The following is a 27,629-nucleotide window of genomic DNA, read 5'->3' as shown; positions in this document are numbered from 1 at the left end:
ATGCATGAACATTGAACAACAAATCCTACCATTGTGCACAACTGCACTGCACCAATTAAAACATGTGGAGAAAAGTTTTAGTGAGTAGGTGAGTTTGCAAATGTGCAACTGAAAATAACTATTACACATTTCCAGGGCCCAGCCCAGGGCTGCTGTTCATCCCCTCTAGGACAGCTCCCCCTCACAGCAACTGCCTCACTTGGTGGTAACTGCAAGAGGCTGTGAGCTGCTGTTGGTGCAGCCATGCTCTCCACCGAGGCCCCAGTGGATGGGCTTCAGCACAGAACCGCCACCACCCCCAAGCTCGAGTGAATGGGGCGGGTCCCTGAGCCTCTGGACTCTTAAGCCCTCATCTGTGAAATGGGGAGAACAGTCCTGTCTAGCTCTCCAGGTGCAGATCCACCATCAAAGCAGATGCCTGGAAAGGGCCAGGACTCCCTTGGAGCTGTTAGAGCGAGGCCCTGGAGACACAGCACAGCGAAGGTGGCTGTTGTTTCAAGCATGTTGAGGGCTATCTTTGCTTCCTCTTCCTCCGCACACAAGATGTGGACCCAGGGCCAGCAGACCCCTGCGGAATTGCCAAGCCACTTTTGGGCCATTAATCTCTAAGAGTCTATCAAGACCATTTGCATTAGCCCATCTTCAAAGACCCCAGCTGGGCCCCAGTGGACCACGAGTGGGGCTTGGAAAAGAGTGGGGCCCTAGCCAGCTGGAAGCTGGGGCTCCAGGGTATCCAACGCCTTCTTGGGTCTGGCATGGTAATCATCTGTGTCCCTGGTCAATCCTGCTGTGGGGGCTACAGAACATCTCAGATGGTCACCAGTTGTGAAGGACACTGTCAAGACACCGCCTTCTACCAGATGAGAGGCCACAGGTGTTGATGGAGGCATGTTGGTTAGCCAGAGCTCCCCACCCCCAGCTTCTGGGTGGGCTGGGGTCAGCTCAGCAGGCCCTCAGTGCATGCTGAACTTGGCGCCTGGTAGAGACCAAGTGCATGTGAGGTGGAGGGCGGGGGTGGGGCCAGCCTTCTGAAGACAGACTAGGCACCCGCCCGCCCCGCCCCTGCTGCCCCAAACGCAGGCTGCCCTTTCAGTGATGACCATGCAGCTTTCTTAATGGAACACAATCGCTGAACTTGGTACATTTCAAGCACTTTAGCCTTCCAGGACAGCAGACTGCTGATGAAAAACCATCTTCTGCGGGCGGGCGCCATGTTAATGAGAGACCAAATTTCATACGCTTGCAAACTTTCCCCCTTGCCTCCTGCTGTACCTCCCCCTCCCCCAATAAAAGATTGCATCAGAGAGAAAGGGAGAGAGATTTCCATAATTTATAGTATGGGCATTTCACTGGGGACAAGCGCTAATCTGTACTTACCGATACATTTAAGAAAATGCATCCTCCCGCAAGCCTGCACCATTTACGACTCTTGGCACAAACCGCAATGCTCAGTCTTCAATTAAGGGACACCTTAGGGTTCATTATCACACAATCGCTCCCTGTGAACCATGCCAAATGCTGTTTTGGCACAGAGCTTGGAAGATGAATTAGAAGGAAGTCCTGTCTGTAATGCCCTCTCCCATTCCCATTACCGCCATCAGCGTTTATACCCTCTCCCTCGGCCCTCCCCCTCTCCAAGTGGCTTTTACTATTCAATTTCTCAACGTCAAACTCGATTCTCTAGAGGTGTAGTTAAAGATGCCACATCTCCTTTTTGTCTTCCGGCTCTCAACAGGCCTCAACATGGCCCAGATGGGCCGCTCTCCACCCCCTTTTGGGCTAAAGGAGCCACAGATGTGTCTTCATCTTCCTCTTAGTGTCGGGTGGAGACAAGGGACAGGAACTGGATACACACACGTATGCACATGAGCCATAGGAGGCTTCTGAACAGGCCTGGGATCTAAACCCAGATGGGGCTTGGCGTAAAAGCTGAAGGCTGAGGCAGAGTGGCTCACACTCCAGACAACTGAGCTCCGCCTGTCAGCAGGAAGGACCGAAAGCGAGAAACCCAAGCCCACCTCAACTCCACTACACCCAAGGTCCAGCCAGCAGGACCCTTGTGGTTTAACCCCCTGGGTGAGGATATGGGCCTTTTTGTTTTCTTAATGAGAACAACAGAACAAACCAGCACATCTGCTGGCAATTCCCAGCTCTCCCCAGACCCACAGAGCTGCAGGTGAGCGCTGTGGACAGGAGAGAGGTGGCAGCAACAGCCAGAGACATGGCCGTGGGCTTCCAGGGAGTGTCAGGGTGGGGTGGGGGCTGGAGGGGTGCAAAAGGAGGGGCATTGCGCCTCTTGTAGGACAGCATGGTGATCTGGCTGCTTCCCTCAACTTTCCAGTTCTACTCAGGACAAGGTGCCTCTGCTCAAGGGAACTCCACTTATGACTTCTGGGCGTCATGCCATTAAGATGCTTAGATGTCACAGGAAAGTGGGCTGGCCTAAACCAAGGCTCTCAAGTTGGACCATTGTATCACATAAAGCCATTAAAAGAAAATAAGCTTAACGAAGTAGCTAGACGTCTAGGCTGTGCACCAATGCAGTCAGGCTGCTGCAGAGCTAGATGACGACCGGCAAGATCTGCAAGAACCTTCTTTCCATCTCAGTAGTGGTGGGCAGGGGCAGAGGGAAGAATGAGCAGGAGAGCAAGCAGACTAAAAATACTCCACCCACAAGATGTCTTGTGGAAATTTTATTATATAGAGTGTAAAATGAATTGTCAGTCAAATACAAAGAACACCTTTTTAAACAACATGCATAACATTTTCCAATTGCCTTTTTTAATAGTTAGACATTTCAAGCATTTAAGGAAAACAAGGAGAAAACCCCAGAAACTGTAACTTCAGTACATTTCAAACGGAATGTCCCTCAGGTCAATTAAAAATGCAAGAAAAAATAGCTTTAATTCCGTATTTTTTTCCTTTAAAAATACATGTTATCTGTACAAGATACACTACAGTAAACATTGGAAAAAATCATATTATCCCTTTTATTAAATCAAAATTATTTAATTCATACTGTGGTTAATACTAGATTTACTTATTCATCTAGTTAATTTGACAAATATTAAGAAAATATTTAAAAGAAAAAAGCAAAAAAACACCTTGGAATTAAAAAATAGTTACTACATTTTTATACGGTTTAATGTTCCACAGTGTTTGTTAAAAGTTATATTGAATTTCTTTTTAATATTAAAAATAACAGTATTTATATTTCTGAAAGAATAGAGAAAGGTTTTTTGTTTTGTTTTTTAAAACCAGCTTGGAGGTCTTAGATACACAATTGCAACCAGTAATGGAGACACGAAAAAAAAATGTATGCTAACACACAAACACACTTTTATATTACCCTTTAGAACTCTAGGAATTATACAAACCCTACAAAATGCCCCTCCCAAACCCTGTTGGACAGCAATACAATTATCTGTCTCATTTCAGAATTCACATAATTAATTACAATACATAATAGTTCAGTTTTTTAAAAAATGCAATAAAACCAGACAGCCAAAATACAAGAAATTAGAAGTAAAACATTTAATGAATTTACACATTTAAGAATATTTAAATACTGTTTAAAAAATTTTTTAAAAGAATTTGTTACATACCACCTAAGACTTCCAAGCCACTTTCTGTTGCAACAGAAAAAACTGTAAATAAAAAGACATGAAAACAAAACAACAAACAAAACAATATCATGTTGAAATGTCACTGCTCCGAGGCACATTCTGGCACCTGAATTTGCAGGTATTTTGCTCCAAAAAGAATCCCAGAGCTTACACATTTGAAATAACAAACAAGAATAATGAAACAAAAATTATCAGCAATTTTTAGTAACTAATTTTCCCGATTTTTAGAAAAATTCTGTTAATCTAAATATAGTGTTTCACAGAACAAAACAAAGGTTCTTCATCAAAAGTCTGCAAATCTAAAAACCTCTGTTACAAACAGGTTTTCTTTCACACTGATTTCGAGGGGAAGGGCCAGCTGTGCGACTCGGCTCTACTGCTCCTGTGGGAGGAAGGAGAGGAGGTGTCAGGCCCACGGCAGCTTCTCTAGTCCCGAGTCGGCAGCAGGCGACAGGTGCCCATGCACCAATGCAAACCCGAGAAACCTCTTTGGGGGGAGGTCTGGAGCTTCTCTTCTGCTGGGGACATTGGGCAGGATGCAGAAGAGTGCTACTCTTCCTGGGCCACTACCAGCCCTGACACCTGCTTTCCCCAAGACACAGCCAACTGGGCAGTGGCATGCCAGGGCTGGAGGAGCCGGCACACTGTCCATGGGACCTGACTGACATCAGGTGACCTGAAATATGGCCCTCTTCCCCACTTTAAGGAGAAATCCGTCTTGGCCCTGACTAGGCAGAGCCCTCCAGGCTCCTGGGCATGAAGGCAGGAGCTGGCACTGTGCCTGCCTGAGGAGCCCACACAGGGCCAGAGGCAGGCTGGCACTCGGTGCTGAGCTCTGGGCCTGCCCAGGAGGGAACCATCAACCCGCTCTACTCCTCTGGAGCTAGGAGGGGGAACGGCGTGGCGGTTGCTGAGTTCTCAGGAGGTCCCTGGGCCGTGGGGACTGCTCCCCTGCAGTCTACTGCACTCGCCCTGACATCAGACAAACACTGAGGCGTGCGAGACAGGGGTCAGGGAGGTGTGGGAAGTGTCATAGCATTGGGGACCGTCTACAGACCTGGCTGTGGGCCTGAGCCTGCCCTAACGTCTGCCCGTAGAAAGCGACCTGCTGTCTGTAATACTCCGCCCAGGCCATTGTGTAGTCTGGTGGGGAGCTGGCCTGAGGAGCAGCGCTGGCAGCGTGACCTGGGTGACAAGGGAGGAAAAACGGGTTAGGGGAATGGGAGCGTTGGGGGCAAGTCCCTTCCCTGGGGCCCAGGCACCTGCTCTCCCTTCTGGAGGGCACGGGGAGGCTGGGTGAAGTGGTCTTTTATTGCTGGGTCCCACACCCCAGGCGAAGACGGCCAACTGCTCTACAGAAGCAAAGCCCTGCGTATGCCTGCCTCTCAGCAGTTCCTAATGCCGAAGGCAGAAAGAGTGGCTGCGGGGACTGGAGGTGGATGGAATGCCTGGCGTGGAGTCTACAGGGAACACCCGAATCCCTCACAGCTTGATGTACATACCCCACGCGTCTAGGGTGGGTTCAGGTCAGGGAAGAAAGGGCACCAGAACTGCTAGCAGGTTCCCTGCTGATGAGGGTCACCTTGGCACCCCCACCCTGGCCCCAGAAGGGGTATGGACCTGGTAACAATATGGCCGCTAGGGTTCCCAAAACAGGTGTTTGACAGCCTCTGACCCAAGTTGGGTCAGCCAGAAGTTCCACCCTGAAGATGCCAGTCACGGAAACCCCCTGCAGGCCATACCCCATGTTCTGGTCAGGGAGTCGGGAAATGCGCTCGGGCTTGGTGCTGATGTGAAGTCCTGAACAAGGGCTTTTGCTGCTATGTACTCCCCCCTCCCCTTTTAATTTAATTTTTTTTAAAAAATATTTTTTTGGGCTGGGTTGTGGTTCAGTGGTAAAGCACTCGCCTGGCATGTGCTAGGCCCTGGGTTCGATCCTCAGCACCACATAAATAAAATATTGTGTCCGAATACAACTAAAAAATAAATATTGAAAAAAAATTAGTTGTAGATGGACACAATACCTTTACTTATTTATTTTTTATATGGTGCTAGGGATCGAGCCCAGTGCCACACTGTGCTAGGCAAGCGCAGTACCCACTGAGCTCCAGCCCCAGCCGCCCTTCCCCTCTTTTGAAGACTAGTTTAGTTTCTGGTACAGGTAAGAAAAAAGACTTATACAGCAAGAAAACAACTGGGCACCTATTCCAGCTTAGGGTCCCTTCCCCGAATTCCACCATTTCTCTTCTCTTTAGCTATCCTGAAATGCCAAAAATGGGCATCAGTGAGACACACAGAGAACAGGATGCCTGGGTGGGTGGCAGCACTAATAGGAGCCTTTCAGCTCCACAGGGACCAAGCCAGGTCCAACAGGCAGTGGGTGACAAGGTGTGAGTACTGAGGTCCAGCTGTGGGGAAGGTGACAAAGCACAGATGACAGGCCCAGGAGCAGCTGGGCTGAGGCTGCAGGGGTGGGCCTGTGCCCGAAGCCGCAGCACTTACTCTGCTTCTTGTAGTAGTCTTCCCAGGCCTTGCTGTAGTCAGGCTGGCTGCTCTGCGGCTGGCTCTGCTGGTCTACGCGAGGAACAAAGGGCAGTCAGGGCCCCAGCCTGGGAGGAAGGCACCACAGGCAGGAGGGCTGAAAATGGCCGGTGTGAGGCAGGGGCTGGCGACGAGCATGATAAGGCCCTGTTCTCTGCAGATGGAGCTGAGCTGGGAGTGGAGAGCTCTGGGAGGCAGAGCGATGGCCATCCCAGGCCCCCAGACCTGTCTTCCATGGACAAAGGGTTTACCTGGCCCTTCTGTCCAATGACAGACGACCTCTGGGTGAGCATGCAAGGCCGCAGGACTGTGATCTGCCTCAGCCTTTCTTGGGTGGGAAGAGAGGGACAGAGGACATGTGGAGGCGGTTCTATGCTGTCCTTGGTGTTTCCTCTTTGCTATGCCAGCAATAGAGAGACTCAGTGACAGAGGACAAAGCAGCAGCACCCAGCCCAGGGGTCGATGAAGGGGCTAAAATCCCTGACCACAGCGTGAAGCTGGAGCTGCTTTCTGGTGAGGCCAGGCTGCTCGAGTGTCTGCCTGCTCGGGCACACAGACCCCCTTCAACACCTTTTCTGTCAGAGCTGGTATGCAGGCGGCAGGAGGACGTGCTCCTGATCATGCCCCGTGCAGAAGCCTGGCTCCCCTGCCAGCAGGCTTGGGAGACTGAACGTGGGGAAGAGGACACACTGAACCCACACTGAGTGTCTCTGCTGCTAACATAGCACAGAGGCTTGCTCTCCTGTTATCCCTTCTGCTCATCTCTCTCCTGGCCTGCCTCACGGCCTCTGCAGAGCCACAAACCCAGGACAGCTTCCCAGGGGAGGAGAGCTGCCCTCTCAGGGCTCAGTGTGCCATGTCTCAGGCTTCTCCCAGGTCTTCTGTCTGGGCACAATGGGGCCAATGTGAATGCAACCCCATCACTCTGCAGACCAGAGCATCATGCAATGACTCTGTTCTGTGAGGACACCTTTTCTGCCAGGTGGCCAGCAAAATTCACAGTGAAGTTCCTGTTGAAGTCTGAAACACTGAGTAATAAAATACAGGTGGGAGGAGGGGGAAACAATCCAGCCATACAGCCCCGGAGCTTGCAAATACTTAAGAAATCTACCTCGACCCATCACTTTATGGATGCCTGAAGTAGAGCCTCCCCCATCCAGGGGAGGGTATTTCTGCTGACAGAGTATGGGCCTCTAGGCTCTGCTCCAGGGAAAAGGGGCCATGTCCCTTGAGCAAGGTTGACAGGCCATCCTGCAGCCTGATCTGTTATGAGGAGCAACTGCAGCCTGAACAAGGCTTTCCAGAAAGACGGGAACTTCAGGTAGGTAGAAGCCTGAATTCTACTGGCCAAGGTAAGGGACTCTGTTTTGTGCAGGCTGAGCAAGAGGGACCAGCCCAGCAGTAAACCCTAGCCTGACTCCTGGAATTGGTGAGGGGTCCAGAGTTGGGAGGGACTCTGTCCACACAGGCACTTTCTTTCTCTCTTTCTCTTTAATTTTTTTTTAGTTGTAGATGGACACAATATTATCTATCTATTTATTTATATGTAGTGCTAAGAATCGAACTCAGTGCCTTACACATGCAAGGCAAGCGCTCAACCACTGAGCCAAAACCCCAGCCCCTCATGGGCACTTTCTCTTGACACCCAGTTTTCCCAGGGAGGTGTCACTCAGCAGACCTAATTCCATATTTGTTTGCTTTCTGAAAAGCTCAGGAAACAAAAAGAATGCCTTCCTAAGAAGAGAGGGAGAATGTCCCCATGAGGCCAAAGAGTAGGAAGGGTCACCAAGAAGCAGGGGACTGCTTGGGAGAGCAGGGTGTGGCAATGTGGAGCTTTGGGCCAGGAGGAGGATCTCCAGGGAGTACAGAGAGAGGAGCAGCAGAGGAGGCTCAGGTTAAAGTTAAACTGCACCCACAGCCCACCTATATGTGGAGAATAAGTGACAATTCTGCCCCGACCCACTCCATGGACAGATAGTCATGGGGAGCCAGCCCTATGTCCCTGCCTCAGCTAGAGGCTGGTGCTGTTTCTGTGGAAGCCCCCACCGAGCATATGTGCTTCTTGGTGCAGGGCCTGCAATGTTCCCCAACATTGTTGGCCAAAAGTATAATAAGAGTCTCTTAGGTCCATCAGTCCTTGGCCAACCTGGCCAGCAAGTGGGAGCGCACACCACCACCTCCCAAGTCACTTACTTGGGACCTGCTGTGTGGGCTGCTGCCATGCCTGGTAGGTGCTGCCCCAGCCCTGGGTCAGAAAGGCTGGAGGGCCACTGTGGACAACAGAAGAGTCACTCATGACAGTATGGGTCACACACCCCCCATCCCCCAACATCTACCTCTTTTCTGCTTAGCTCACCCCTAACCAAGCACAGCCCCTCCCTGCCCCCAAGCCTGCTGGCAGAGGCCCAGTGACAACTCTAGCCCCGTCCACCCCCAAGTGGAGCAAGTGGGTCACCTACCTCACAGGGGTACTGTGGGGGTTTCCATTCACTTTAGCAGCGATGTTGGGGAAGCACCCTGAGCCCCTTGGAGGAAAAGTGCTGTGAAAAGAGGACGAGCAAGCAGAACCAGTTGAACCCCTGTGATGAAGGCTCTGCAATTGCCCCCTGCCCTGGAGCTGTGCTTCCCGGATTGATTGTGGGGGACTGGGAGGTGCCTGTCTCTGAGGTGCTCCAGCCTGTCTACCACAGGTCAGAGAGCTACAGACAGGTCAGAAGGACCACGGGTGGGATGAAGACAGATGGTCCTGCCCACACCCAGAGCTCCAGCAGCACTCTGGAGAAGCAGCTGGGACGATCTCAGGAGTGATGATGTCCTCTGGGTACAACAGAGGCAGAACACTCACTTTTGATGCGGGGCAGCAGGCGGCTGGTTGAAGGGGCTCTGTCCAAAGGCTCCAGGGGCTCCAAGGCTGGTACCCTGTGTGGGCACAGAGGAGCTCTCACTCCTGCTGGGGGCACCTAGCCCTCCACCCAGGTCACCCGAGGCAAAGCCCCTTCTGGGGAGACAAGTCAAGTGAGGGAGACAGTCTGCACTCGCACTAGCCTTCCTTCCCACAGCAGACTGAGCTGCAGAAATGGCACTGCCCTTGAGTGACAGCACCACCACACAGCCAATCCTGGCACCACCATGATTGCCCTGGCATGTCACCCTGGGGAAGGACCAACCTGCTTGACTCTCCCGTCAATTTAGGCTGGCCCAGGGCTCTTTCTGCCATTCTACGTCCCCATTGAGGTGAGCAGTGGCCCATCTGTCCTCCATCAACACTCCCTTTCTTTATCTGCTTTGAGGTGCCTGAAACTAAAGCCAGAGTCAATGAAAGCTGCCTGCAGGGCTGGCGGCCAGGGCATGTCCACGGGAGCCCAGGGACAGTGCTGGGGGAAGGCTGCTGCCCGGCTACTCATCTAAGCCTGCAGGGGACATGCTCTGGGGACTGAGCTGCTGCAGCCTTGGCGTGTCCTGCCAGAGGCTTCCTTCATTGCTTGCGGGTCTGGCCCTGTCATTCCCTGGGCCTCCGACCTTCCCTTCAGCCAAATAGGAGGGGCGCCCCCCCTGGATGTGAGGATGGGAAGGCACCCAAGAACGAGGTTCTGGGGGATGCAGGTACCTTGGACATCCAAGAGAAAAATCCAGCTAATATTAAGCCAGGTGGGGAAGGGACCGTGTACGTACACCAACTTTCTCATCTATGAGATGTCTGGCCACCTCGATCTGCTGAGGAACACCCCTGATGGTAAATATCCGCAGGCTGGGGTCGGTGTTAGGAGGGGGATTGCGCTGAAGCTCCACGTGGGCTCCTGACTGCTGGTTGATGCTTTTGATGTTCTCGCCCCCTGCAGGCAGGAGACAGAGAAGGTGAGGGCCTCTGCTCAGGAGAGGCTGAAAGGGCACTTGTCCACAAAGGGAGAAGTTTTCCACTCACTGAAAAGTGGCTCTAACCAAAATCCAGGGCTGTCCCCTTTGCATAGAGATTTCCCTCAGAGCCAGGCTGGAGCCTGAGGCCCACGGATGTGCATGCTCAGAGTTCAACGGAGGCAGCTGTGGCTCTTCAACCCAGCCATGGCCATCTGCCCAGGGAAAGCACAGGATGCTTCTTGGGGCAAGAATAGTGACCTGATGGCCCTGCCCTACACAATGGGGCCTTCAGCCTGGGTGTGGGCTGCTACATCGCTTCCCCTCCCTCCACAGGCCGGCTACATGCCCAACAACTCCTGGAGTCCACTTGGGCCTTCAAAATCCCATCTAGTCCCTTCTCTGGTCCCTGCTGCGTGTGTGTGTGTGTGTGTGTGTGTGGGGGGGGGTGTTGTCTAGACGGAGATGCAGTCCAAAGAAGGGGGAGCCACAGGGATCTGGGTGGAGTCGGGCTAATAAAAATCTAGTCGGACTCTGAAAAACCTGGAGTCCCAGTCTCTTAATGAAATTTGCGTGACAAAAGCTCCACCAGCAGAACAATGGCCGATTCTTCTACTGAAATCTCAGCACTTACAGATCTCAGCTGGGATGGGGGGTGGGCAAGCAGAGCCAGACCAAGGAAAAGTTAGCACACTCAGTTTGGTGAAATTAGAAAAAGATAAATGCTGAAAATCTGGTACAGGGAGCAGGATGCCCCAAATGCTTGAAAGCAAAAGCAGACACTTGCCCAGCACGTGTGAGGCACTGGGTTCGATCCTCAGCACCACCTAACAGTAAACAAATAAAATAAAGGCATACTGTCCATCTACAACTACATAAATAAATAATGATTAAAAAAAAAAAAAAAAAAAGCAAAGGCAGAGGGCCAGTGTGCCCGCCACAGTCAAAACCAACTGAAAGTGAGTGTGTCACTTCACTGACAGACCCCACAACCTGCAGATGCCCAGCAAGCAGATAGGACTGGCAGAGGGGACAGAGCAGTGACAGGCTGGTTCACTCTGAGAGGACGACAGCATGCTAAGACATGTCCCTCCTAGAGGCAGTATGGCAGGCTTCTGCAGTGCGCAGGCAGAGACACGAGGCAAAGCCTCAGCCAGCACCCACATGGGTAGCACGCTGGCTTAGTTTAGGCTTAAGTTTTTTAAACTTGAAAGCAACTTAAAAAAAAAAAAAATCAACCAAACAGCCTTGTGTTCGTGGCCTTCTTAACTATAAAGTACTATGAGAGGTTCAGAGAAGTGTCTGTTTCCCGCCTGGCCTGGGTGTTCCCTATGTGACTTGGGAACACCCCAGGCCAGTGCTGAAAGCTCTGTTCTCCCTCCAGACAGGTATGCTCTTGAGCTCTTTACTCAGCTGTCATGAGTCTGCTGTCTTTGCCCCAGGAAAAAAGAGCAGCTTCACTCTAGGCAACAGTGTTCTGGGGAGCAATGAAGAGCAGAGGAAAAAAATCGACCATTTCAACAGGCACCCCCAGAATTTGGAGGGGTGTCACCTGGTCTGCGGGCAACCGGACTACAGGATGAACCTCTGAGAATGAGGATCTGCAGGCCCCAGAGGCAAACCCCAGCCCTTGCTTGGCCTCAGTGCGGACCAGCAGCCCCAGACCCCCTGCCTGGAGCTCGGGAGCATGCTAATAAGGTGAGGAGGCGCCTGCAGGCTGAGCAGGCAGGAAGGAGTTCATTTAAGTTCATCTTCCTTCAAAATGAGGTCACCAGCTTGGCACATGGTGGCTGTCTATCGACTCATTCAGCAGCCTGCTCCATTCTTCCACCTGATGGGGGGCAGAAGGACCCACCAGTGGCCCCCGGCTGGACGTGAAATTGTAAAGCAATTAATCAAACCTGCTAAAAGGCCTGGCTGACAAGAGCAGGGCTGGCCACGCTATCTGTCAATGTTGCTGTTTATCATGGAAATCCAGCAGGGGCCCCGGGAGGCTCTGTGTCTGTCCAAGGGCCAGAACCAGGAGAGCAGGCCTGGCTGCCTGCGCGACCTCTCCCTTTTCCTCACCCACACCTCTTTTCCAACAGAAGGAAAGACATGACGCTGCCACAGGGATGTGAACAAGATGACCTTCCCCGGGCCCAACACAACTTGCTGGACTTGCCAAGCATGGTATCTGAGCAGGGGGACCTGGCAGTGCCGTCCTTGTCTTCCAGGAAGCACTCAGCTGGAGAACATGCACAAAAGGCTGTTCTGGAGGCACCAAGGGCTCACTGGGAGGAGAGAAGGCAGTGAGGTTCCGAGGCTCCACCAGAGACACAGTCAAGTGAAAATCTCACTGACAAAATGGTTTTCAAAAGGCCGAGACACCTAACTCTGATCCTCCACCTAGAGGCACCAAGCAGCAGCGTGCGGCTCACTGCAGCAGTCTGAGCAGCACTAGGCAGCTAGCAGCATGTGCCAGGAAATCAAAACAACCCTGCATTGTTCCTACTGCCCCTGAGTGGCCAGTAATCTCAAAGACGATGTGGAAACAGAACACAAACATTCTGAAAGAGCATAAAACATTACACTGTCCAGAAGTAGGGACAAGCGCCAGGTCCCAGGGACCAAGAAGCAACTCTCCCCAGCCCTGAGGACACGCTGGCGGCGCCTCAGGTCTACTGGTAGAGACAATCCCAAGTCTCATTTCCTTCAACATGAGCAACTCTGGTGATCAAAGAACTGAGGAACTCTGGGGAGAAGGTTGCCTACCCCCCCACCCTGCCATGCTTGCTGGATGAAAAGCGAAGGTAAACACAAATCCCAACACCAAACAAGTCCCTGCCAGCATGGACGCTTGGCTTTCTGCTCCTAGGAGGTCACCCCAGCACTGCCGCAGGAGAAGGGCTCAGGCATAGGATGAGCTAAGAGGAACCAACGTGGCTGGCCTAGAATCCGCCTGCTGCCTCTCACTCAACAACAGGAAGGAGCTGTGATGGCTACCGACCAGGCTCCTCCCAACACTCCCTGAGCTGCCTGAAACTACTAACAAAGCAGTTTTCATTTCCCTCCAAAGGGTGACTGTTTCTCCTAGTAAATGTGCCGTTGAAAGAACAGGAGCCATCATCTTACTGTGTTAATGAAGACCAAATACCCAAACTGGACGGACTGGGAAAATGGCGGCGTGCAAGTCTGGAAGTGGCATTGGCCAAGGGTGGAAGCTGACCTACTCCGGCCTTCCTTGGTGGGAAGCCCACCGCAAGGCCCTCCCTACCCAGAGCCCGCGCTGCTCCAACAGCAGTGGCTCCTGTGGTCTCCTGTTGCTCACAGTCTGCTCTGCCCTACCATGACAGACCAAATTGGGGGCCCTGGAGAAGACCCCTGAAAAGCAGAGTTCTGACCGAAGGCAGCTGAGGCCACAGACCTGGCCACTGGGCTGGATGTAGCAAGTGGCTTCCACTGTGGCCCTACAGGCCTGTGTGACTTCCCACCCCTCCAGGACAGCAGTGGTGAAAATGAGATAGAAACCACTGAGGCTGCTTCTTACCTTTGCCTATGACGAGGCCACACTTATCTGCTGGCACGGTATATGTTATCTCCTGGATGCCACCAGGGGTTCCCATGCTCCAGTCGCCACGACCCCTGCCCCTTCCTCTTGCTACTGCCAGACCTCCGAAGCCATCCCTCTCCTGGGAAGAAAACAAGGACATAGTGATGATTTCTGCCACCACCACAACACCACTCTCCACCTTCTCTGGGAAGGAGGTTAAGTGACAGGATGTAATCAACGCCACAAATTAGAACCTAGCACCTTTCCAGACTTCAGATGTGAAGCCCACTTTCAACCAGAATCACCACCAATCACAGGTATACTCGAGGAAGATGTGCAGATAAACGTGTAGTTACATAAATGGCAGAGAGACACCCAACTGAAACAGGTTGCCAGGCATAAACTCCTCATCCGAATGATTCCTGATGCCCACCCACCCCCGCACCAGGCTGCTACAAGGTACAATTCCAAGATTGCCTTCTAGGTGGAAACCCTTGCTCCACTCAGCCAAAGGGATAAAAGGATTTAAGAAACATTCGTTTTCCTGATTCCAGGAAAGAGCAAAAATATGCTTAACAGTGAGTGCTCAGGGTTGCTTCAGGATGGAGAGGTGGAGGGAGTCAGTCAGGCTCACCTGGCTGCCCACATCTGGGCCGGAGAGGTCTCTGTCACACTCACACGGCCTGCCCAACAGAATGCAAAGCCTCAGTCTTGTCTAGCTGAGGTCCTGCCCCACCTGGGACTGGAGGGCCTGCGATTTTCATGTGGAAGATGAACGTGGTCAAGCTACAAGTTCCCCCAGGCAAAGAAGCTCAAGAGTCATTCAACAAGAGTGGAGACTGTTGGGCAAAATCTGCCCATGTCAATCACAACTAAACTGCACACATTTACCCAGAATACACACCAGCAGAGTCGAGCTAACTGGAGCGCGCCTCCCTGCACTCTGCTTTTAGAAAAGACAACTGACAAGTAACAAGGTAATCTGAGGAATTTATGTTAAAACTCTCACACACGCACACATATACAGCCAACTTTCTGGGTGGACCAGATCCAGAAGACAAGGCTCTCTTGTAAACATCTCAGTTTCTGCAACCCTAAATCCATAAACTTAAATTTATAGAAAGGGATGTCAGAGAACATTCAGTGGCTTTTGAAACTCAATGGATCGTAAGAACTGCCAGGGCTCTGATTAAAACCCAAGCCCCTCCCCTGGATATTCTGATGCAGAGGACAGTGGGGCCTCTACACCTGTAACTTAGAAGTACCCCTGGGTAGCTCCAGGGATCACCTCCTGGTGAAATGCCCTCAGTCTACTGCTGAGAAAAGGAGGCACAGAGGGCTTCAAGGACTTGGCTGGGGGCAGAGCTGGCAATATGATTTCCAACCTGTTGCTTTTTTCTTTGGCTCTACTCATTCTCAAACTTTCCCTCAGTCCTCATACTCAGAGAATGTGCCAATCTATCACCATTACAGTGGTTCGCAAATTCAGGTCACCACACGGGGTAGGGGAATCTCTGAAGCTCAAGAGATGCCAAGGGTTATCACGTGAGTTCACTCACAGTACAAGACACAGGTGTGAAATTGAGCACATGAAGACACTGTCAGGACTCAGGAGGACCCTGAAGCGCTTTTAAACTCAAGAGACTTCCCTTAATACAGTTTCACACTAAATGTACTTGCTTGCTGGAAATTTGGCAAACTGCTTAGTATTTCCCCACATAGTTTAAAGAGCCAGGAATTTACTATATAAAGAAAATCTAGGTTCTGAGTAATAAAAGTTGAAGCAGGTAATAAACTAGCAAGAAAAAAAAATACACTGGCAGGAAAGAGGTAGATGCAGAAACATCACTGGTCTCCAATCAGGAGACTGTGGGTGGCTGCTCATGGCACACCTTCTCCTTCTGTGTGTGAGGTCTCTGAACTCCAGAGAAGGGGACCTACCTGCGCCGTAAGGATCAGCTCGTTGATGATGTGAGCAGCATGCTGACACCGATCTGGAGGGCCCATGACCTGGGCAGCTCTCTCAGGACTAATCCCATCATCTGTAGGACCAGGTGAAGTGGGATCAGTAAAAGCACAAAGTCACAAGGAAACGAAGGCCAATACAAGTCACAATCAATATTCTTTTTGGACTAGGATCAAACCCACAGGTGCTACATTACCAAGCTACATCTCCAGTCCTTTTTGTTTTTTATTTTGAGACCAGGTCTCACTAAGTTGCTTTGGACCCTGCTAAGTGGCCTAGAACTTGTGATCCTCCTGCCTCAGTCTCCAAGTCTCTGGATTATAGGCATGTGCCACCATATCCTGCCACAATCAAAGGACAATGAGCTAAAAAGGCAACCAGGCTGTCACCAGCTTCAGGGATTCCTTTGGACTGATTTGGTTGATAGGAAAATACGTATGATTAGATCTTTTTATGTGTTTCAGGTCAATATTCAATTCTTATGTGAATACAGCTATTTTTTAAAAAGATGTCATTAGAGAAACAAAACAAACCTGGCCAGGTGGGGGAAGGCAAAGAAAACAATAAAGTTAAGGCAGTGATTCCCTCAAGCCAGATAACCAGGATGCTTTTCTCTTCAGAGAAATGAGGAAAATACAGACAATGTATAATTTTTTTTTTTTTGCTCACAAAAGTAAATTTATAAAATGTAAAGAATTATCCTATTAATTACTTTTTTTGGATTTTTTTTTTTTTTTTTGGTACTAGGGATTGAATTCAGGGGTACTTGACCACTGAGCCACATCCCTAGTCCTATTTTATATTTTACTTAGGGACAGGGTCTCATTGAGTTGCTTAGCGCCTCCCCATTGCTAAGACTGGCTTTGAACCCAAGATCCTCCTGCCTTGGTCTCCCTCAGCCGCTGGGATTATAGGCACGCCACTGCACTCGGCCAGATGGTGTATTTTTGAAAAAGGTCTTCATCAGCAAAATGACCAACTGGAAATACATTGCAGATCTGCTCACATCTTAACAGTCCAAAAAAAAAAAAAAAAAAGTGGGGGCCTTGAGACCTTTGGTCTAATCACTGTGGCTTGGGAGGAGATGAGGCCCAGAAGAAAAAACTTGGATTGCCAATTTTGGTAACAGAATGTTGTGAGGAAGGAAAAGAAAGAGAATATACTCATGAGTTAGTAACAAGGCCCTGTTTCCCGAGATGTTTATTTATTTTCAAAAATATTTTTTTTCTTTATGTATTATCTGTAATCAGTTATACATGACAGTAGAAAGCTCTTCAACCTTGTACACAACTGGAGCAGAATTTTTCACTTCTGTGATTGTGCCAAGTTGTTTTAACACTAAGGATTTTTGAGACTGGTCAATACCAACCTGGTTTAAACTGAATCCTTACACCAGCATCATTCTGGATCTTTTTGATCATTTCCCCATTTCTTCCTATTACAATTCCAACAGCAAACCTAGGGACAGATACCTAGTCACAGAGAAAAAAACCATCATCAGAGCTTTTTAAAATCTGGCTTTCCTTGGTATTGGGGATTGAACCAGGGGTGCTCTACTACTCAGCTACAGCCCCTTTTTATTTTTTATATCGATGCACAGTCTTGCTAAACTGCCCAGGCTGGCCTCATACTTGTAATCCTCTGGCCCCAGTCTCCCCAGTTGCTAGGATTGTAAGCGTACACCACCATGTCTGGCCAAATCTGGCGTTTTTTTAAAGAACAGACTTTTTTTTTTTTTTTTTAATAAATGACTTGATTTTTATTACAGTGCAATTCGGAAAATGATATGACAAAACCATTTTTTCTTCTTTTAGGAACAATATTGTTGTTTAACAACTATGTTCTTAACAAATAGACAAGTCTAAGATTTAATCAAAATAGTAATAAATGAGGTAAGGCAAGAAAAAAGTTCTTAAAGATTAATCAATTTATCTTCCAAATTCTATGCAGTATAAACACATTATACACACAGAATACATCAGTAGTCCTCTATTTTTTTGAGGCAAAATATACATAACATTTACCATTCAGTGATTTGTGGAGGCATATTCTGGTTCTGGCTCTCTGCACTAACTGTCCTGTTTGCAAGGTCAACCTCCCCAACCCCCTTTTTGAACTGGAGATTGAACCCAGGGTTACTTTACCACTTAGCTCCACCACTAGACCATTTTATTTTGGGGGAAGGTCTCACTAAATTGCCCAGGTGGGCCTTCAACTTGTGGTCTTCCTGCCTCAGCTTCCTGAGTCACTGGGTATTTATAGGGTGTGCCACGGTGCCCCACAAGGTTCACCATATTTCAAAATTTCATTTTTAAAGATATCTTTTTAGTTGTAGTTGGACACAATACATTTATTTATCTATTTTTATGTGGTGCTGAGGATTGAACCCAGGGTCCTGCACTTGCTAGATGAGTGCTCTACCAATGAGCCACAACCCCAGCCCCTCAAAATTCCATTTTTAAGGACTGTTTTGGTCCCACTTCACATCATCAATAAAACGGGCTTCCAAGTTAGACCCAATCACAACACAGACAACAGAGAAAACGTGAACTCTGATCTTTATCTGGGCAGCAAGTTAACCTTTAAAGCCAAACCTCAAAGTTAAGAGAATGACCGCCACTTCCTATACTGCAGCTGGACACCCCATCCTGCCCGCCTGTGTTCAAATCCTGGGGCAGGGGGTGCACTCTCAAAGTTTGGAAGATGCCATGGAAGCTAACCCACCTAAAGGTGAGGGAACTAAGGGGTGTGAGCACATACTGCATCTACTCCTAGCCGCCTACTAACCTGTAACTCAAGCATACCTCTAGACTGCCTCCTCCCACACGGGTGCTGAAGTCACCTCGCACACCTCGGAAGTCAGCTTGGTCTTTTTCTCTGATGATCTCCAATACCATTTCTCTGGCTTGCTGCAGAAACATAAACAAAAGGCATCATGGGATAAAAAAATCCTAAAAAAAAAAAAAAAAAAAGATGGAAGCAGGTGAAATTTCAAGATGGACACACCAACGTGGGCTTCAAGATTCAGAAGGCTGGGTGCAGTGGCACAAGCCTGTAATCCCTGTGGATAGGGAGGCAGAGACTAGAGGATCACAAGTTCAAAGCCAGCCCCCCGCAACGGCAAGGCACTAAGCAACTCAGTGAGACTCTAAATAAAATACAATAAGGCTGGGGATGTGGCTCAGTAGTTAAGTGCCCCTGACTGAGTTCAATCACAGGTGCCAAAAAAAAAAAAAAAAAAAGAAAGAAAGAAAGAAAAAAAAAGATTCAGAAGGTGCTTGGCTGTGGGAACACTCACTCACTACTTATAGGACATGATAAGGAAACAGGTATCAAATCTTACAATGATTGCAAGAGGTCCACAAAGACAAGGTCCAGTCCAACCCCCCTTTTTGATACTGGGGATTAAACCCAAGTTGCTTAATCACTGAGCCACATATGCTAAGCAAGCATTCCACCACAGCGGATGGCCTGGCTCCAAGGAACTGCTGGAGCTGCTCACCTACAGCAATGGCAGGAAGAACACTGTTATTTCACAGACGCAACCTACACCCGAAGCCTACAACCACAGCCCACTCATATTTCTAGGAGGGTGGAGACCCTCAGGGGACTGAAGATTTTGGCAAGCAGAGCTGTCTTCCAGAAGCTCAGGGACAGAGTGTCCCCATGAGAACACACGTGTGCTCGTGTAGCTTGAGGACCTGTGTTCATCTTCATCCCCAGCTGAGGGGCCACACAGACTGAGACAGGGGACAAGCAAACAAAGGCCAAAGAAAGCCCGCAAATGAGCTGAACCAAAGCCTGCAAGGCTGAAAGTGCCGGTCTGGGCTTCCCTTCTGAGGGGTACCAAGGGAAATGGGCCGTGTGTGCTGTCCCAGACTTACATTGCCACTCAGCACTGAAAAATGGCCAGTGGAAATGGTTTTCAATGAAGCCAATGGCTCCAGCTCTGGGTAGCACTGACAACCCTGGGCTCACTGGCGAGCTTGCTGGGGAAAATCATTCACCCTAAATAAAGGGAAGCACTGCTGCTTTACAATTACTTGAGCAGAATAAAAGCTCTAGGCCACCACCAAGTGACGCTCCCCCCCAAGCCTTCCCACTCCCAATCACGGTCCCTTTCCTACCTGTACTTTGAACGGGTCTCCAGTGATACGAAGGGGCTTATCTGCTCCTGTGGGCAGTGGGCCATCCTGGATCATGACCATTTTTACACCTGTCCGCTCCTGTGGTGGAACACACACCAGCACAGCCCTCACTGTCTTGGAAAGGATGCAGGTTGCCACAAGCAGCAGAACTGGGCCAGGTTACACACACAAGAAGCCCACATCCCACTTCCATGAGGCGATGACTTCTGAACAGGCCCGCAGAATGTGTACCAATGGGCCATGCTGGACAACACCAAGTGTAACACAGCAAACTACTGCTTGCCAACACTGTCTTCTGTCCTCTCTCTGTGCTCACATCCTACACTAGATTCCACATGGCCTTCTGCAACCCAAGGCCTGGGTCATGAGAGCACATGGGGCAAGCAACATCTATCCCTAACCCTAACTGGCCACAGCAAATGCTCAGAGGCTCTTAAATGAAAATTCATTCATAACTGACACGGCAACTGAACTTAAGCAAGTATATTTCTAGTCCTTCTCTTCGTGTGGCTACCAATAAGTTTAGCTGTGAAAATACGCATGTGATTGAAGCTGCAGCCCCCATCCTGCCGGGGATGGTGGGTTCTGGAATGTGTTTGGCCCCAGGTATCCGCAGATAAGGGGCTCCGGAGCAAGAGCGCCCTGGTTCAGGGCACCCACTTGGTAATAGACTCCTGGATAAGAACAGAAGAATGGGCACTCTTCAGCTGCACGACCACAGCAAGGCCAGCAAATGCCCTCCTTATAGACAAGGGCCCGGAGCCTTCCAGGGACAAATGTGTTGAAGAGCACAGAACTAACCAGGGGTGTACTAGGGTGGGCCTGGCTCCAGACACAGCACTTTTATCCGAGTGGCTGTCATTTCATGGCAAAAGTGATGCTGACACAGCTTGACTATAGCCCTGGTTGCTCACAGTTCCCGGATCTTTTCCAGCTCACTGGCCCAACACCGGGCATCAGGCCTGACTGCAGCACACATCTAGCAGGGAGCCCTTGGCACTGTGGAGTATCCAGCCAGCCCTATCAGGGAAGTGGGTCATGACCAGCAGCCCAGGGCAGGAAGACACAAGCCCTCGGGAGGGCAGGGGAGAGCAGAGCAGTGGCTGGGCCTGGCGTCCCTCGGGGCTCACGTACCTGCAACTGCTTGATTGTTTCCCCTCCTTTGCCGATGACCAGACCCACTTTAGATGCAGGAATAAGGATCTCCTGGATTGTGCTGTTGCCATCTATGTCGTTATGAAAGCCAGGTCCATTGCGACAGCGGTCCACAATCTGCCCCAGCAGTCGTTTGGCTTGTCTTTGGAAGGGAGAAGAACCACAAGAGAACCGGCATTAAGGAATACTCTAAGTGTGCAGGAAGGGAAACAGCACTGGGCAAAGTGCCAGGAGCCAAGGCAGCCCTCCATCCAGCTCCAGCTCCTGCCCCACACCCTGGAGGGCTCTGCCATCGCCATGCCACCAGGCTGGAATTCAAAAGCAACACACACCACAAAACCACTATTCTGACATGGAGCCGTGATGAGCGGGCTACTGCCAGACACAGCCCCCTGCATGTTTGCCTTTGCACCTGCTAGAGTTGCCACAGACAGCTTCTCCTTCCACTGACTGTCAGCTGCTTTGGTGGCAAGGACCACCTCTTAAACCTCTGTACATCTCTCTGTTCCCCAATCTATCAAACCCTTTCACAGAGTAGGCACTCGGTACACACATTTGTTAAGTCAGGGCAGGAGAGAAAGAATAACGAGGAGGATGGGAAGAAAGAAAGCAAGGGTTAGTATTCATAGTTCATACTTCCAGACTCCAGATTTCTTCTCCATGGCTAAAAAAACTGCTCTATGACTTTCAACCTACAACTGAGGATCACCAGTGTGGTTTTAAGAGGTGGGAGGGGAGGCAGCGTCCCACTACAGCTCTGCACTCAGGGGCATCCCAGTTGGGACCCTGTGCTCCCCAAGCCATGCTCCTTCTGTTGGTTGATTCATCCTGGGGGAGGGAAACTGCAATGTGGCCACAGTGCAACCCGTCTACCAATGTCACCTGTCAGGCCAATTTCTTTCCTTTTCTGCACCAGAATCTTCCCTAGCTATATTTACAGAACCCAATTTTTTTTTTTTTTTTCAGTACCAGAGACTGAACTCAGGGGCATTCGACCACATCCCCAGCCATATTTTATATTTCACTTAGAGACAGGGTCTCACTGAGTTGCTCAGCACCTCACAGTTGCTGAAGCTGGCTTTGAACTTGCAATTCTCTTGCCTCAGTCTTCTGAGCCGCTGGGATTACAGGCATGAGTCCCTGCGCCTGCCAGAATCCATTCTTTAAACTGCCAAACACCATCTATTTTTTGGTTCCTGAGTCAGAGGAGGAGTCAGCCACCAAACAGGCTGGAAAAGGCAAGACTACTTCCTCCCCAAGCTAAAATCCCACTGCCTCAACTCCTTGGGAAGACACAAAGCAGGAATGGTTAGAGAGGTAGAAGGAAGGAGAGAGAGAGGTAGGAAATGGGTGTTGCTTTTTATAGTCTTGAGATTTTGTGTACAGAATCAGCTTTGCGTATCTTCTCAGTTACAGCAGCTTTTTAATATTTTGCTAGTGCACTAGATTAACCTGTGCTGGAAGGAAAATGCCTTGACTCCAGCTAAACCATCCAGCTTGCCCTATAATGCACACCTGCCAGGGACATTTATTCTGGTTCACTACTTGCAATGTTATAGAGAAAAAGAGAATTTAAACTCATCTAGACTCCTAAGAAATGGAAACAATAAAACAATTCTACCTATTGAGCCAGACATAATCTTAGCGCCCTGTGCCCATATGCAATGCTACTCAATAGATTGAAAAAGGAAAGTGAGATGACTTAGAGTCAGCATATCCCCTTTCCCTAGGAGGTTCCTGGTTTAGGAGGCCTACATCTATCTGGTACGAGGCTCTGAGCATGTGCGAACCAGGAGAGGAAAGCAATGCCAGTCTTAGGGCAGCTGCGAGGGGCCCAACAGTCAAGACGCCCTCTGGCTGGTTTATACAACACTCTGTAGAGCAAAAGTCACAAAGAATGAAGAACTGGTTCACAAATATTAGAGGGTGAGGGGTCAGACCAGGCAAAAGATCTGGTGCTAAGGCTCTACGTAGCTCACAGCCTGATAGGCCCTCTCTTCCAGCCCTGCCCAGGAAAAGGAGACGTTAACTCTTGAGAAGAAGTTGATTAGCTTGTTCAGGTGGGGTGCATGTCTGCTCCTAAAGCCTGGCTTATGAAGGAGATGGCCGTGAGGCACCCTGCAGGGTTAAGGAAGAGGCAGTACCTTGTGTATTTGGTAATAGAAAAGCTCCCCAGGTGTGGCGACCTCCCAGATCTTTGTCCTGTCGGAGCATATGCTGTGTGTCCAGACTGCAGTCCAGACTGACAGTGTTCAGGGACCATTTTGCCCTTCCATTTCTCCCCTTTTGGGGAAGGAGGAAGAAGAGTGAAAGGAAAAGTAAATAAAATAAACTTACTCAATACTTTCTGGGGTTCCGGTAAGTACACAGGGCCTCTCTGGAATCCCAGAACTCTCTATAAGAAGAACCAAGAAGATGAGGTGTGTTGGTGGGCATCAGCGACTGTGTGCCTTTGCCTCTGTGTGCAGACTGTCTCTCTGGTGCTGGGTCCTACACCAGCTCCACAGAAGCCCAGTCTCCCCAAAAGGACAGTCTCCTCTGCATGGGGATGGAACACGAAGCTGGCAGCTCCACCCTAGGTTCTCAAAGTGGAAACAAGTCCCACAGGGAGGTGGCAGGACACAGAGGTATGCAGATGAGAATTAGCCACCAGCCTCAGCTTCGCTCTGACCCGCCCACAAGCTAGTCGTTCCTCGAGTCACTGTGGCATGCCATTCCTCAGTTTCTCCACCTGTAGAGCAGTTTAACGGTCACACAATCGCAAACAGCTCTGAGACACGCTGCTAAGGAACTTAACGATAAGCACCCATGACTACTACCAGTTATTGCATGAATATCCAAAGAGATCAGTAACAGCTATGTGGAGCTGGTCCTGGGCCATTTGACAAGAGAGGAAAATCTTTCTTTCCAGCTGCTCATGTGATGCTTCAATTTGTTCCTAAAAAAGTACTTCTTAAAATCCTTCCTCAAAAACTTGAAAGAGAAATAGCCACCAGCAGTTAATGCTTTCAAGATATGGTAAAGACACCTCTTTAACATTAGGACATTCTTCTAGTTGAACGTCCTCTAGACCCCTTCTTCCTCAATGGAAAGAGTTCAAACTCATATGAGATGATAAAAAAATAAAAACTGTTCTTCAATCCATCTCTCTCCATATTGTGTGGTCAAAAACCAACCCTGCCAGGAAAGGTCCTGAAATGTGTATGAAACAGGCTAATTCAACCCAAACCACAGGTGTCCTCATTCTACAATGGGAAGGATAGCTCACTGGGGGGCCAGGATGCAGTCCCCACTGTGTCTGGCGTAATATTCTGGTGCAGAAAACATAGTTGGCAGGTGCTAGGAAGGAGCCATGCCTGGCCACAGAGCTGTGGAAGGTCCACCCCAGAAGCCAAACCAAAGTCCTATCTCTGGACTGGCTTTTGCTTTGGTGCTTATGTGGGAGTCCAACTCCAGAGGTGCAAGGAGACAGCAATCACATATACTTACCAAAACCCCCAAACTTCTAAGCAACAAGCAAAGGTACCATCTCTGGAAAACTGTGCAAAATACTTATTTCTATCAAATGGAGATCTGTGAAAAAGAAGCCCTTACCTGAAGCAATCTGAATTTTGCAACCAGATTCTGCTTGAATCCGCGAAATCTGCTCACCTCCCCTGCCGATAACTGAAACAAATTGAACAAAGTCAGAATATACCTCTCATTCTGTATTTAACCATGCACAAATGACAGAATTAATTCAACAGTTACACTTCATCCACTGCTCACTACAAATTAAGTTGGCCCCTGTGAGCCCATCTCAACTCTCTGGGCACTACACCAAAGGAAACTGCATGTGAAACACAGCAGACAGATACAGGGTATTGTAGCTGGAGCAGGGGACAAGGGTGTCTATGACCCTAAGCTCTGGTCTTTCCCTTGGCCTGGAGAGAAATCTGCAGTACTTTAGGGATGTGGGGAACATACATGCGAAGTATTCTACTACAGGTGACATGCAAAGAAAAAAAAAGAAGATAGGAATTAGAGGATAAGTAGACAATGTGGATACTTACTAAATCCAACCATTTTATCAGGCACTTTGAATTCTTCTGTTATTACTGCCCTAAAAACAAAGAATATTTTGGAAAAAAATATATAGAGTATAGAATTCTGCAGCCACTCTAGACTCCCCAGCTTCCCAAACTGGCAATTTTCAAGGGTTAAAATAAATTGTGCCAATTTAGCCAACGAATCACAAGCTTCTACAGAGAGCCATCAATGAACCTTTGGTCAATGGCTATTTCAAAACCAGCGTCTTTGTCTCCTTGGGTCAGAGAAAGAAACTTCTGGGCCACAAGCCCCCCACCTCCATTCTGTATACAGCTGCTTAACTTATATCTCACCAGGTCCTCCCTCTGCCTGAGGCATCAATCCCAGGGTCTTTCCTTACAGATCCTCTGGGGCCTGGGGAGATGTGTAGACTTCTTCTACAGTGTTCTCGCTAGACCAGAGATATTCAACTTTACTTTGACATTCCTGATCTCCCAGCCTTTTTATGGTTTTCTGCCTCTCTCCAATTTATCTGTTTTTTTAAGGTGAAATGCCCCAAATGAAACCAGTATCCAGCGGAGGCCTAATCAGTGTTGACCAGAACAGAATGATCACCTCACTTACTCTGCAAAGTACTTCCGTTAAATGCTATTTCACCTATTATGTCCAATCCCCCTCTACTGCAAAACAAACAATAAAAAACAAAAATCCTACGGGCGTGGGCGCGTGCGCACACACACACACACACACACACACACACACCCCTGCATTGCCTCTTTCAAACAAAACAGGGATCATGGACAATATCCAATTTGCCCAACACCCCAGAAAGCAATTAAATCTACACATGTACCTTGGGAAGAAGCTAAATCCAAGTAGGTTTTTTGTTTTTCTTTTTTTAAAAAGCAAGCATTTCTAAACATCTTTCATACAGCTGGATTTGTCCCCACCATGGAAAGGACTGAATGAAGTGTGGGTTTGAGGCAAGCGCAGTGCTTATAAGAAATGCAAGAGCATCCACAGCTCTTGCTGCTGTGTCCCTGAGAGGCAGCAATACCTCCTCCAGGAGCTCCTGTCCTCGGGCCTGGCTGCAAGGACCAGCTTGTCTCCTCCCTCAGGATGTGTGTTTTCACCCCAAATCAGGCAGTTCCTAGCTTACTAATCAGCATTGCCGTGGAAGCCGACACCAACCCTTGTTGGCCTAACATCCTGCGGCAGACGCTGGGTTCCTGTCAGGAGGCGAATCCTGATTGTTCCAGGATGACAGCACTCCTGTGCGCGTGACTGAGAGGCTGCTGCTCCCATGGCATGGAGCACAAGCTGTCTACTCTCAGAAAACATTACGCGGGAATTGACTAGAGGGCCTTCAACACACAACACGAAATGTCATGGAGCTCGGGCAGCTCCTTGGCCCTCAGGAACAACATCAGCAGACTCTTTCTGGGGAAGAGATGTACCGAGACAAGCTGCTTTGGGCTTCTTGGAAGAAAAGGTTCTTTTCTAAATGTGAGGCTGAACTCTGACTACCAGGTTTGGCATAGACATTTTGGAAAGAAACATCCTAAGTACGGCGTAGGACAGCCAGTGTTTCATTCCTCATTTAAATTATCTTAATTCATTAACAAACAAAGCAAACAAGGAATCAGCAAGAAAACCCAGGATAAATGTCTGGGTTAATTAATACCTGATGATTTCTAGAAACTCCCCAACATTCATGCGGAACATAGAGGGTAAAACATATCCACACAAGGTCAAGGGATCTAGGTGTCAGTAAGATTCCTCACTAAAGAGAAAGAACAGCTGAGTTTCCTGTGTCCTACTTCCTTTTTTAAGAATAATAGTGAAGCCACAATATCCTATCTTACTGCTGGCCTACAGATCTTTACAGCTTTCTAAATCCTCAACACTAACAGAAGGAAGGCTGAGGGAAACAGGCAGAGGACTCACCAGCCAGCTGGCTGAGGTTCTCTGGCAAGTGAGACCCTGTCCCCATGGTGGGGCTAGAACCCTAGTTTCTGGCTTCCCCAGCCAGAAACCTGAGCACTCCCTGAGCACCATCAGCACCTCCAGTGGGCCAAGACCCCAACTCTGCTCCAGTGAAGAAGCTAAGAATTCATAAAACACTGGGAAAGCCATAAAACCAGGTGGGATAACGTCATATTCTTTCTTTTTAAATTAAACATGTTGGAAAAAAAGAGCAGCTCCAACACGATGGAAGTCATTTAAGTTTTTGTACAAAACACCTGCTTTTTAATATCTTGTATCAGACCATCCCTTGGGCTTATACTGTCTTGGAAAGGGCTGGCAAAAACCTGGAGTTTTAAAGAAATCTTGCCCATGGTTTCTCTCACACTCCCAACCTCTGACTTTCTAACACTCTAGTACAGATGGTGGATCAATAAACAATTAGAAATGATCAATAAATAATAAAACATAACCCACTGCTTACCTTTGATGTACCAAGGCCCCTAACTGGTTACCTACTGTGGCAAAGAGAAAGAGAAAAGAAAAATCAAAGCATTAGCACGGATAAACTAACTTCATCCTTGTACGAGTTCTTACCATTTCGGGGGGGAAGGAAGGCAGAAAGAAAGCAAACAGTAATTTAGGCTCAGTGGCTGAAATGAATGCGTTATATGATATGAAACAGGAGGGGACGTCTTGATCAACAGTCTCTAACCCAGTGTCCAGCTGAACGCAGGATAAGAAATTGATCTGTGTGTCCACATGCTGAGAGGCCTGGGAGAAAATCCTGCTCGCTTAAATCCCTCTAACTTCCT

General features: G+C 49.1%; 1 protein-coding gene across 3 annotated transcripts in view; it reads right to left on the bottom strand.

Annotated features, from left to right (window-relative positions):
- Positions 1–2,662: 2,662 nt before the first annotated feature.
- Fubp3 (far upstream element binding protein 3) overlaps positions 2,663–27,629 on the bottom strand; it is a 51,233-nt gene continuing 26,266 nt past the window's right edge. The window contains exons 3-19 of one of the 3 annotated variants that reach the window (XM_005321084.5): positions 27,299–27,332; positions 24,873–24,922; positions 24,415–24,486; positions 23,158–23,215; positions 20,800–20,962; positions 19,645–19,743; positions 18,322–18,426; positions 16,887–16,989; positions 15,493–15,593; positions 13,549–13,690; positions 9,840–10,000; positions 9,013–9,086; positions 8,627–8,707; positions 8,361–8,437; positions 6,129–6,200; positions 4,684–4,811; positions 2,663–4,008 (exon numbers count right to left, since the gene is read on the bottom strand). In XM_005321084.5, coding sequence (XP_005321141.1) covers positions 4,000–4,008; positions 4,684–4,811; positions 6,129–6,200; positions 8,361–8,437; positions 8,627–8,707; positions 9,013–9,086; positions 9,840–10,000; positions 13,549–13,690; positions 15,493–15,593; positions 16,887–16,989; positions 18,322–18,426; positions 19,645–19,743; positions 20,800–20,962; positions 23,158–23,215; positions 24,415–24,486; positions 24,873–24,922; positions 27,299–27,332 — 1,529 coding nt within the window. In that variant the 3' untranslated portion in view covers positions 2,663–3,999. The remainder of the gene's footprint in view (positions 4,009–4,683; positions 4,812–6,128; positions 6,201–8,360; positions 8,438–8,626; positions 8,708–9,012; positions 9,087–9,839; positions 10,001–13,548; positions 13,691–15,492; positions 15,594–16,886; positions 16,990–18,321; positions 18,427–19,644; positions 19,744–20,799; positions 20,963–23,157; positions 23,216–24,414; positions 24,487–24,872; positions 24,923–27,298; positions 27,333–27,629) is intronic. The other 2 variants (XM_013356764.4, XM_021723636.3) reach the window with 2 other exon arrangements.

Source organism: Ictidomys tridecemlineatus, chromosome 4 (assembly GCF_052094955.1).
Source record: "Ictidomys tridecemlineatus isolate mIctTri1 chromosome 4, mIctTri1.hap1, whole genome shotgun sequence".
Lineage (NCBI taxonomy): Eukaryota > Metazoa > Chordata > Mammalia > Rodentia > Sciuridae > Ictidomys > Ictidomys tridecemlineatus.
This window is presented reverse-complemented; position numbering and strand designations above follow the sequence as displayed.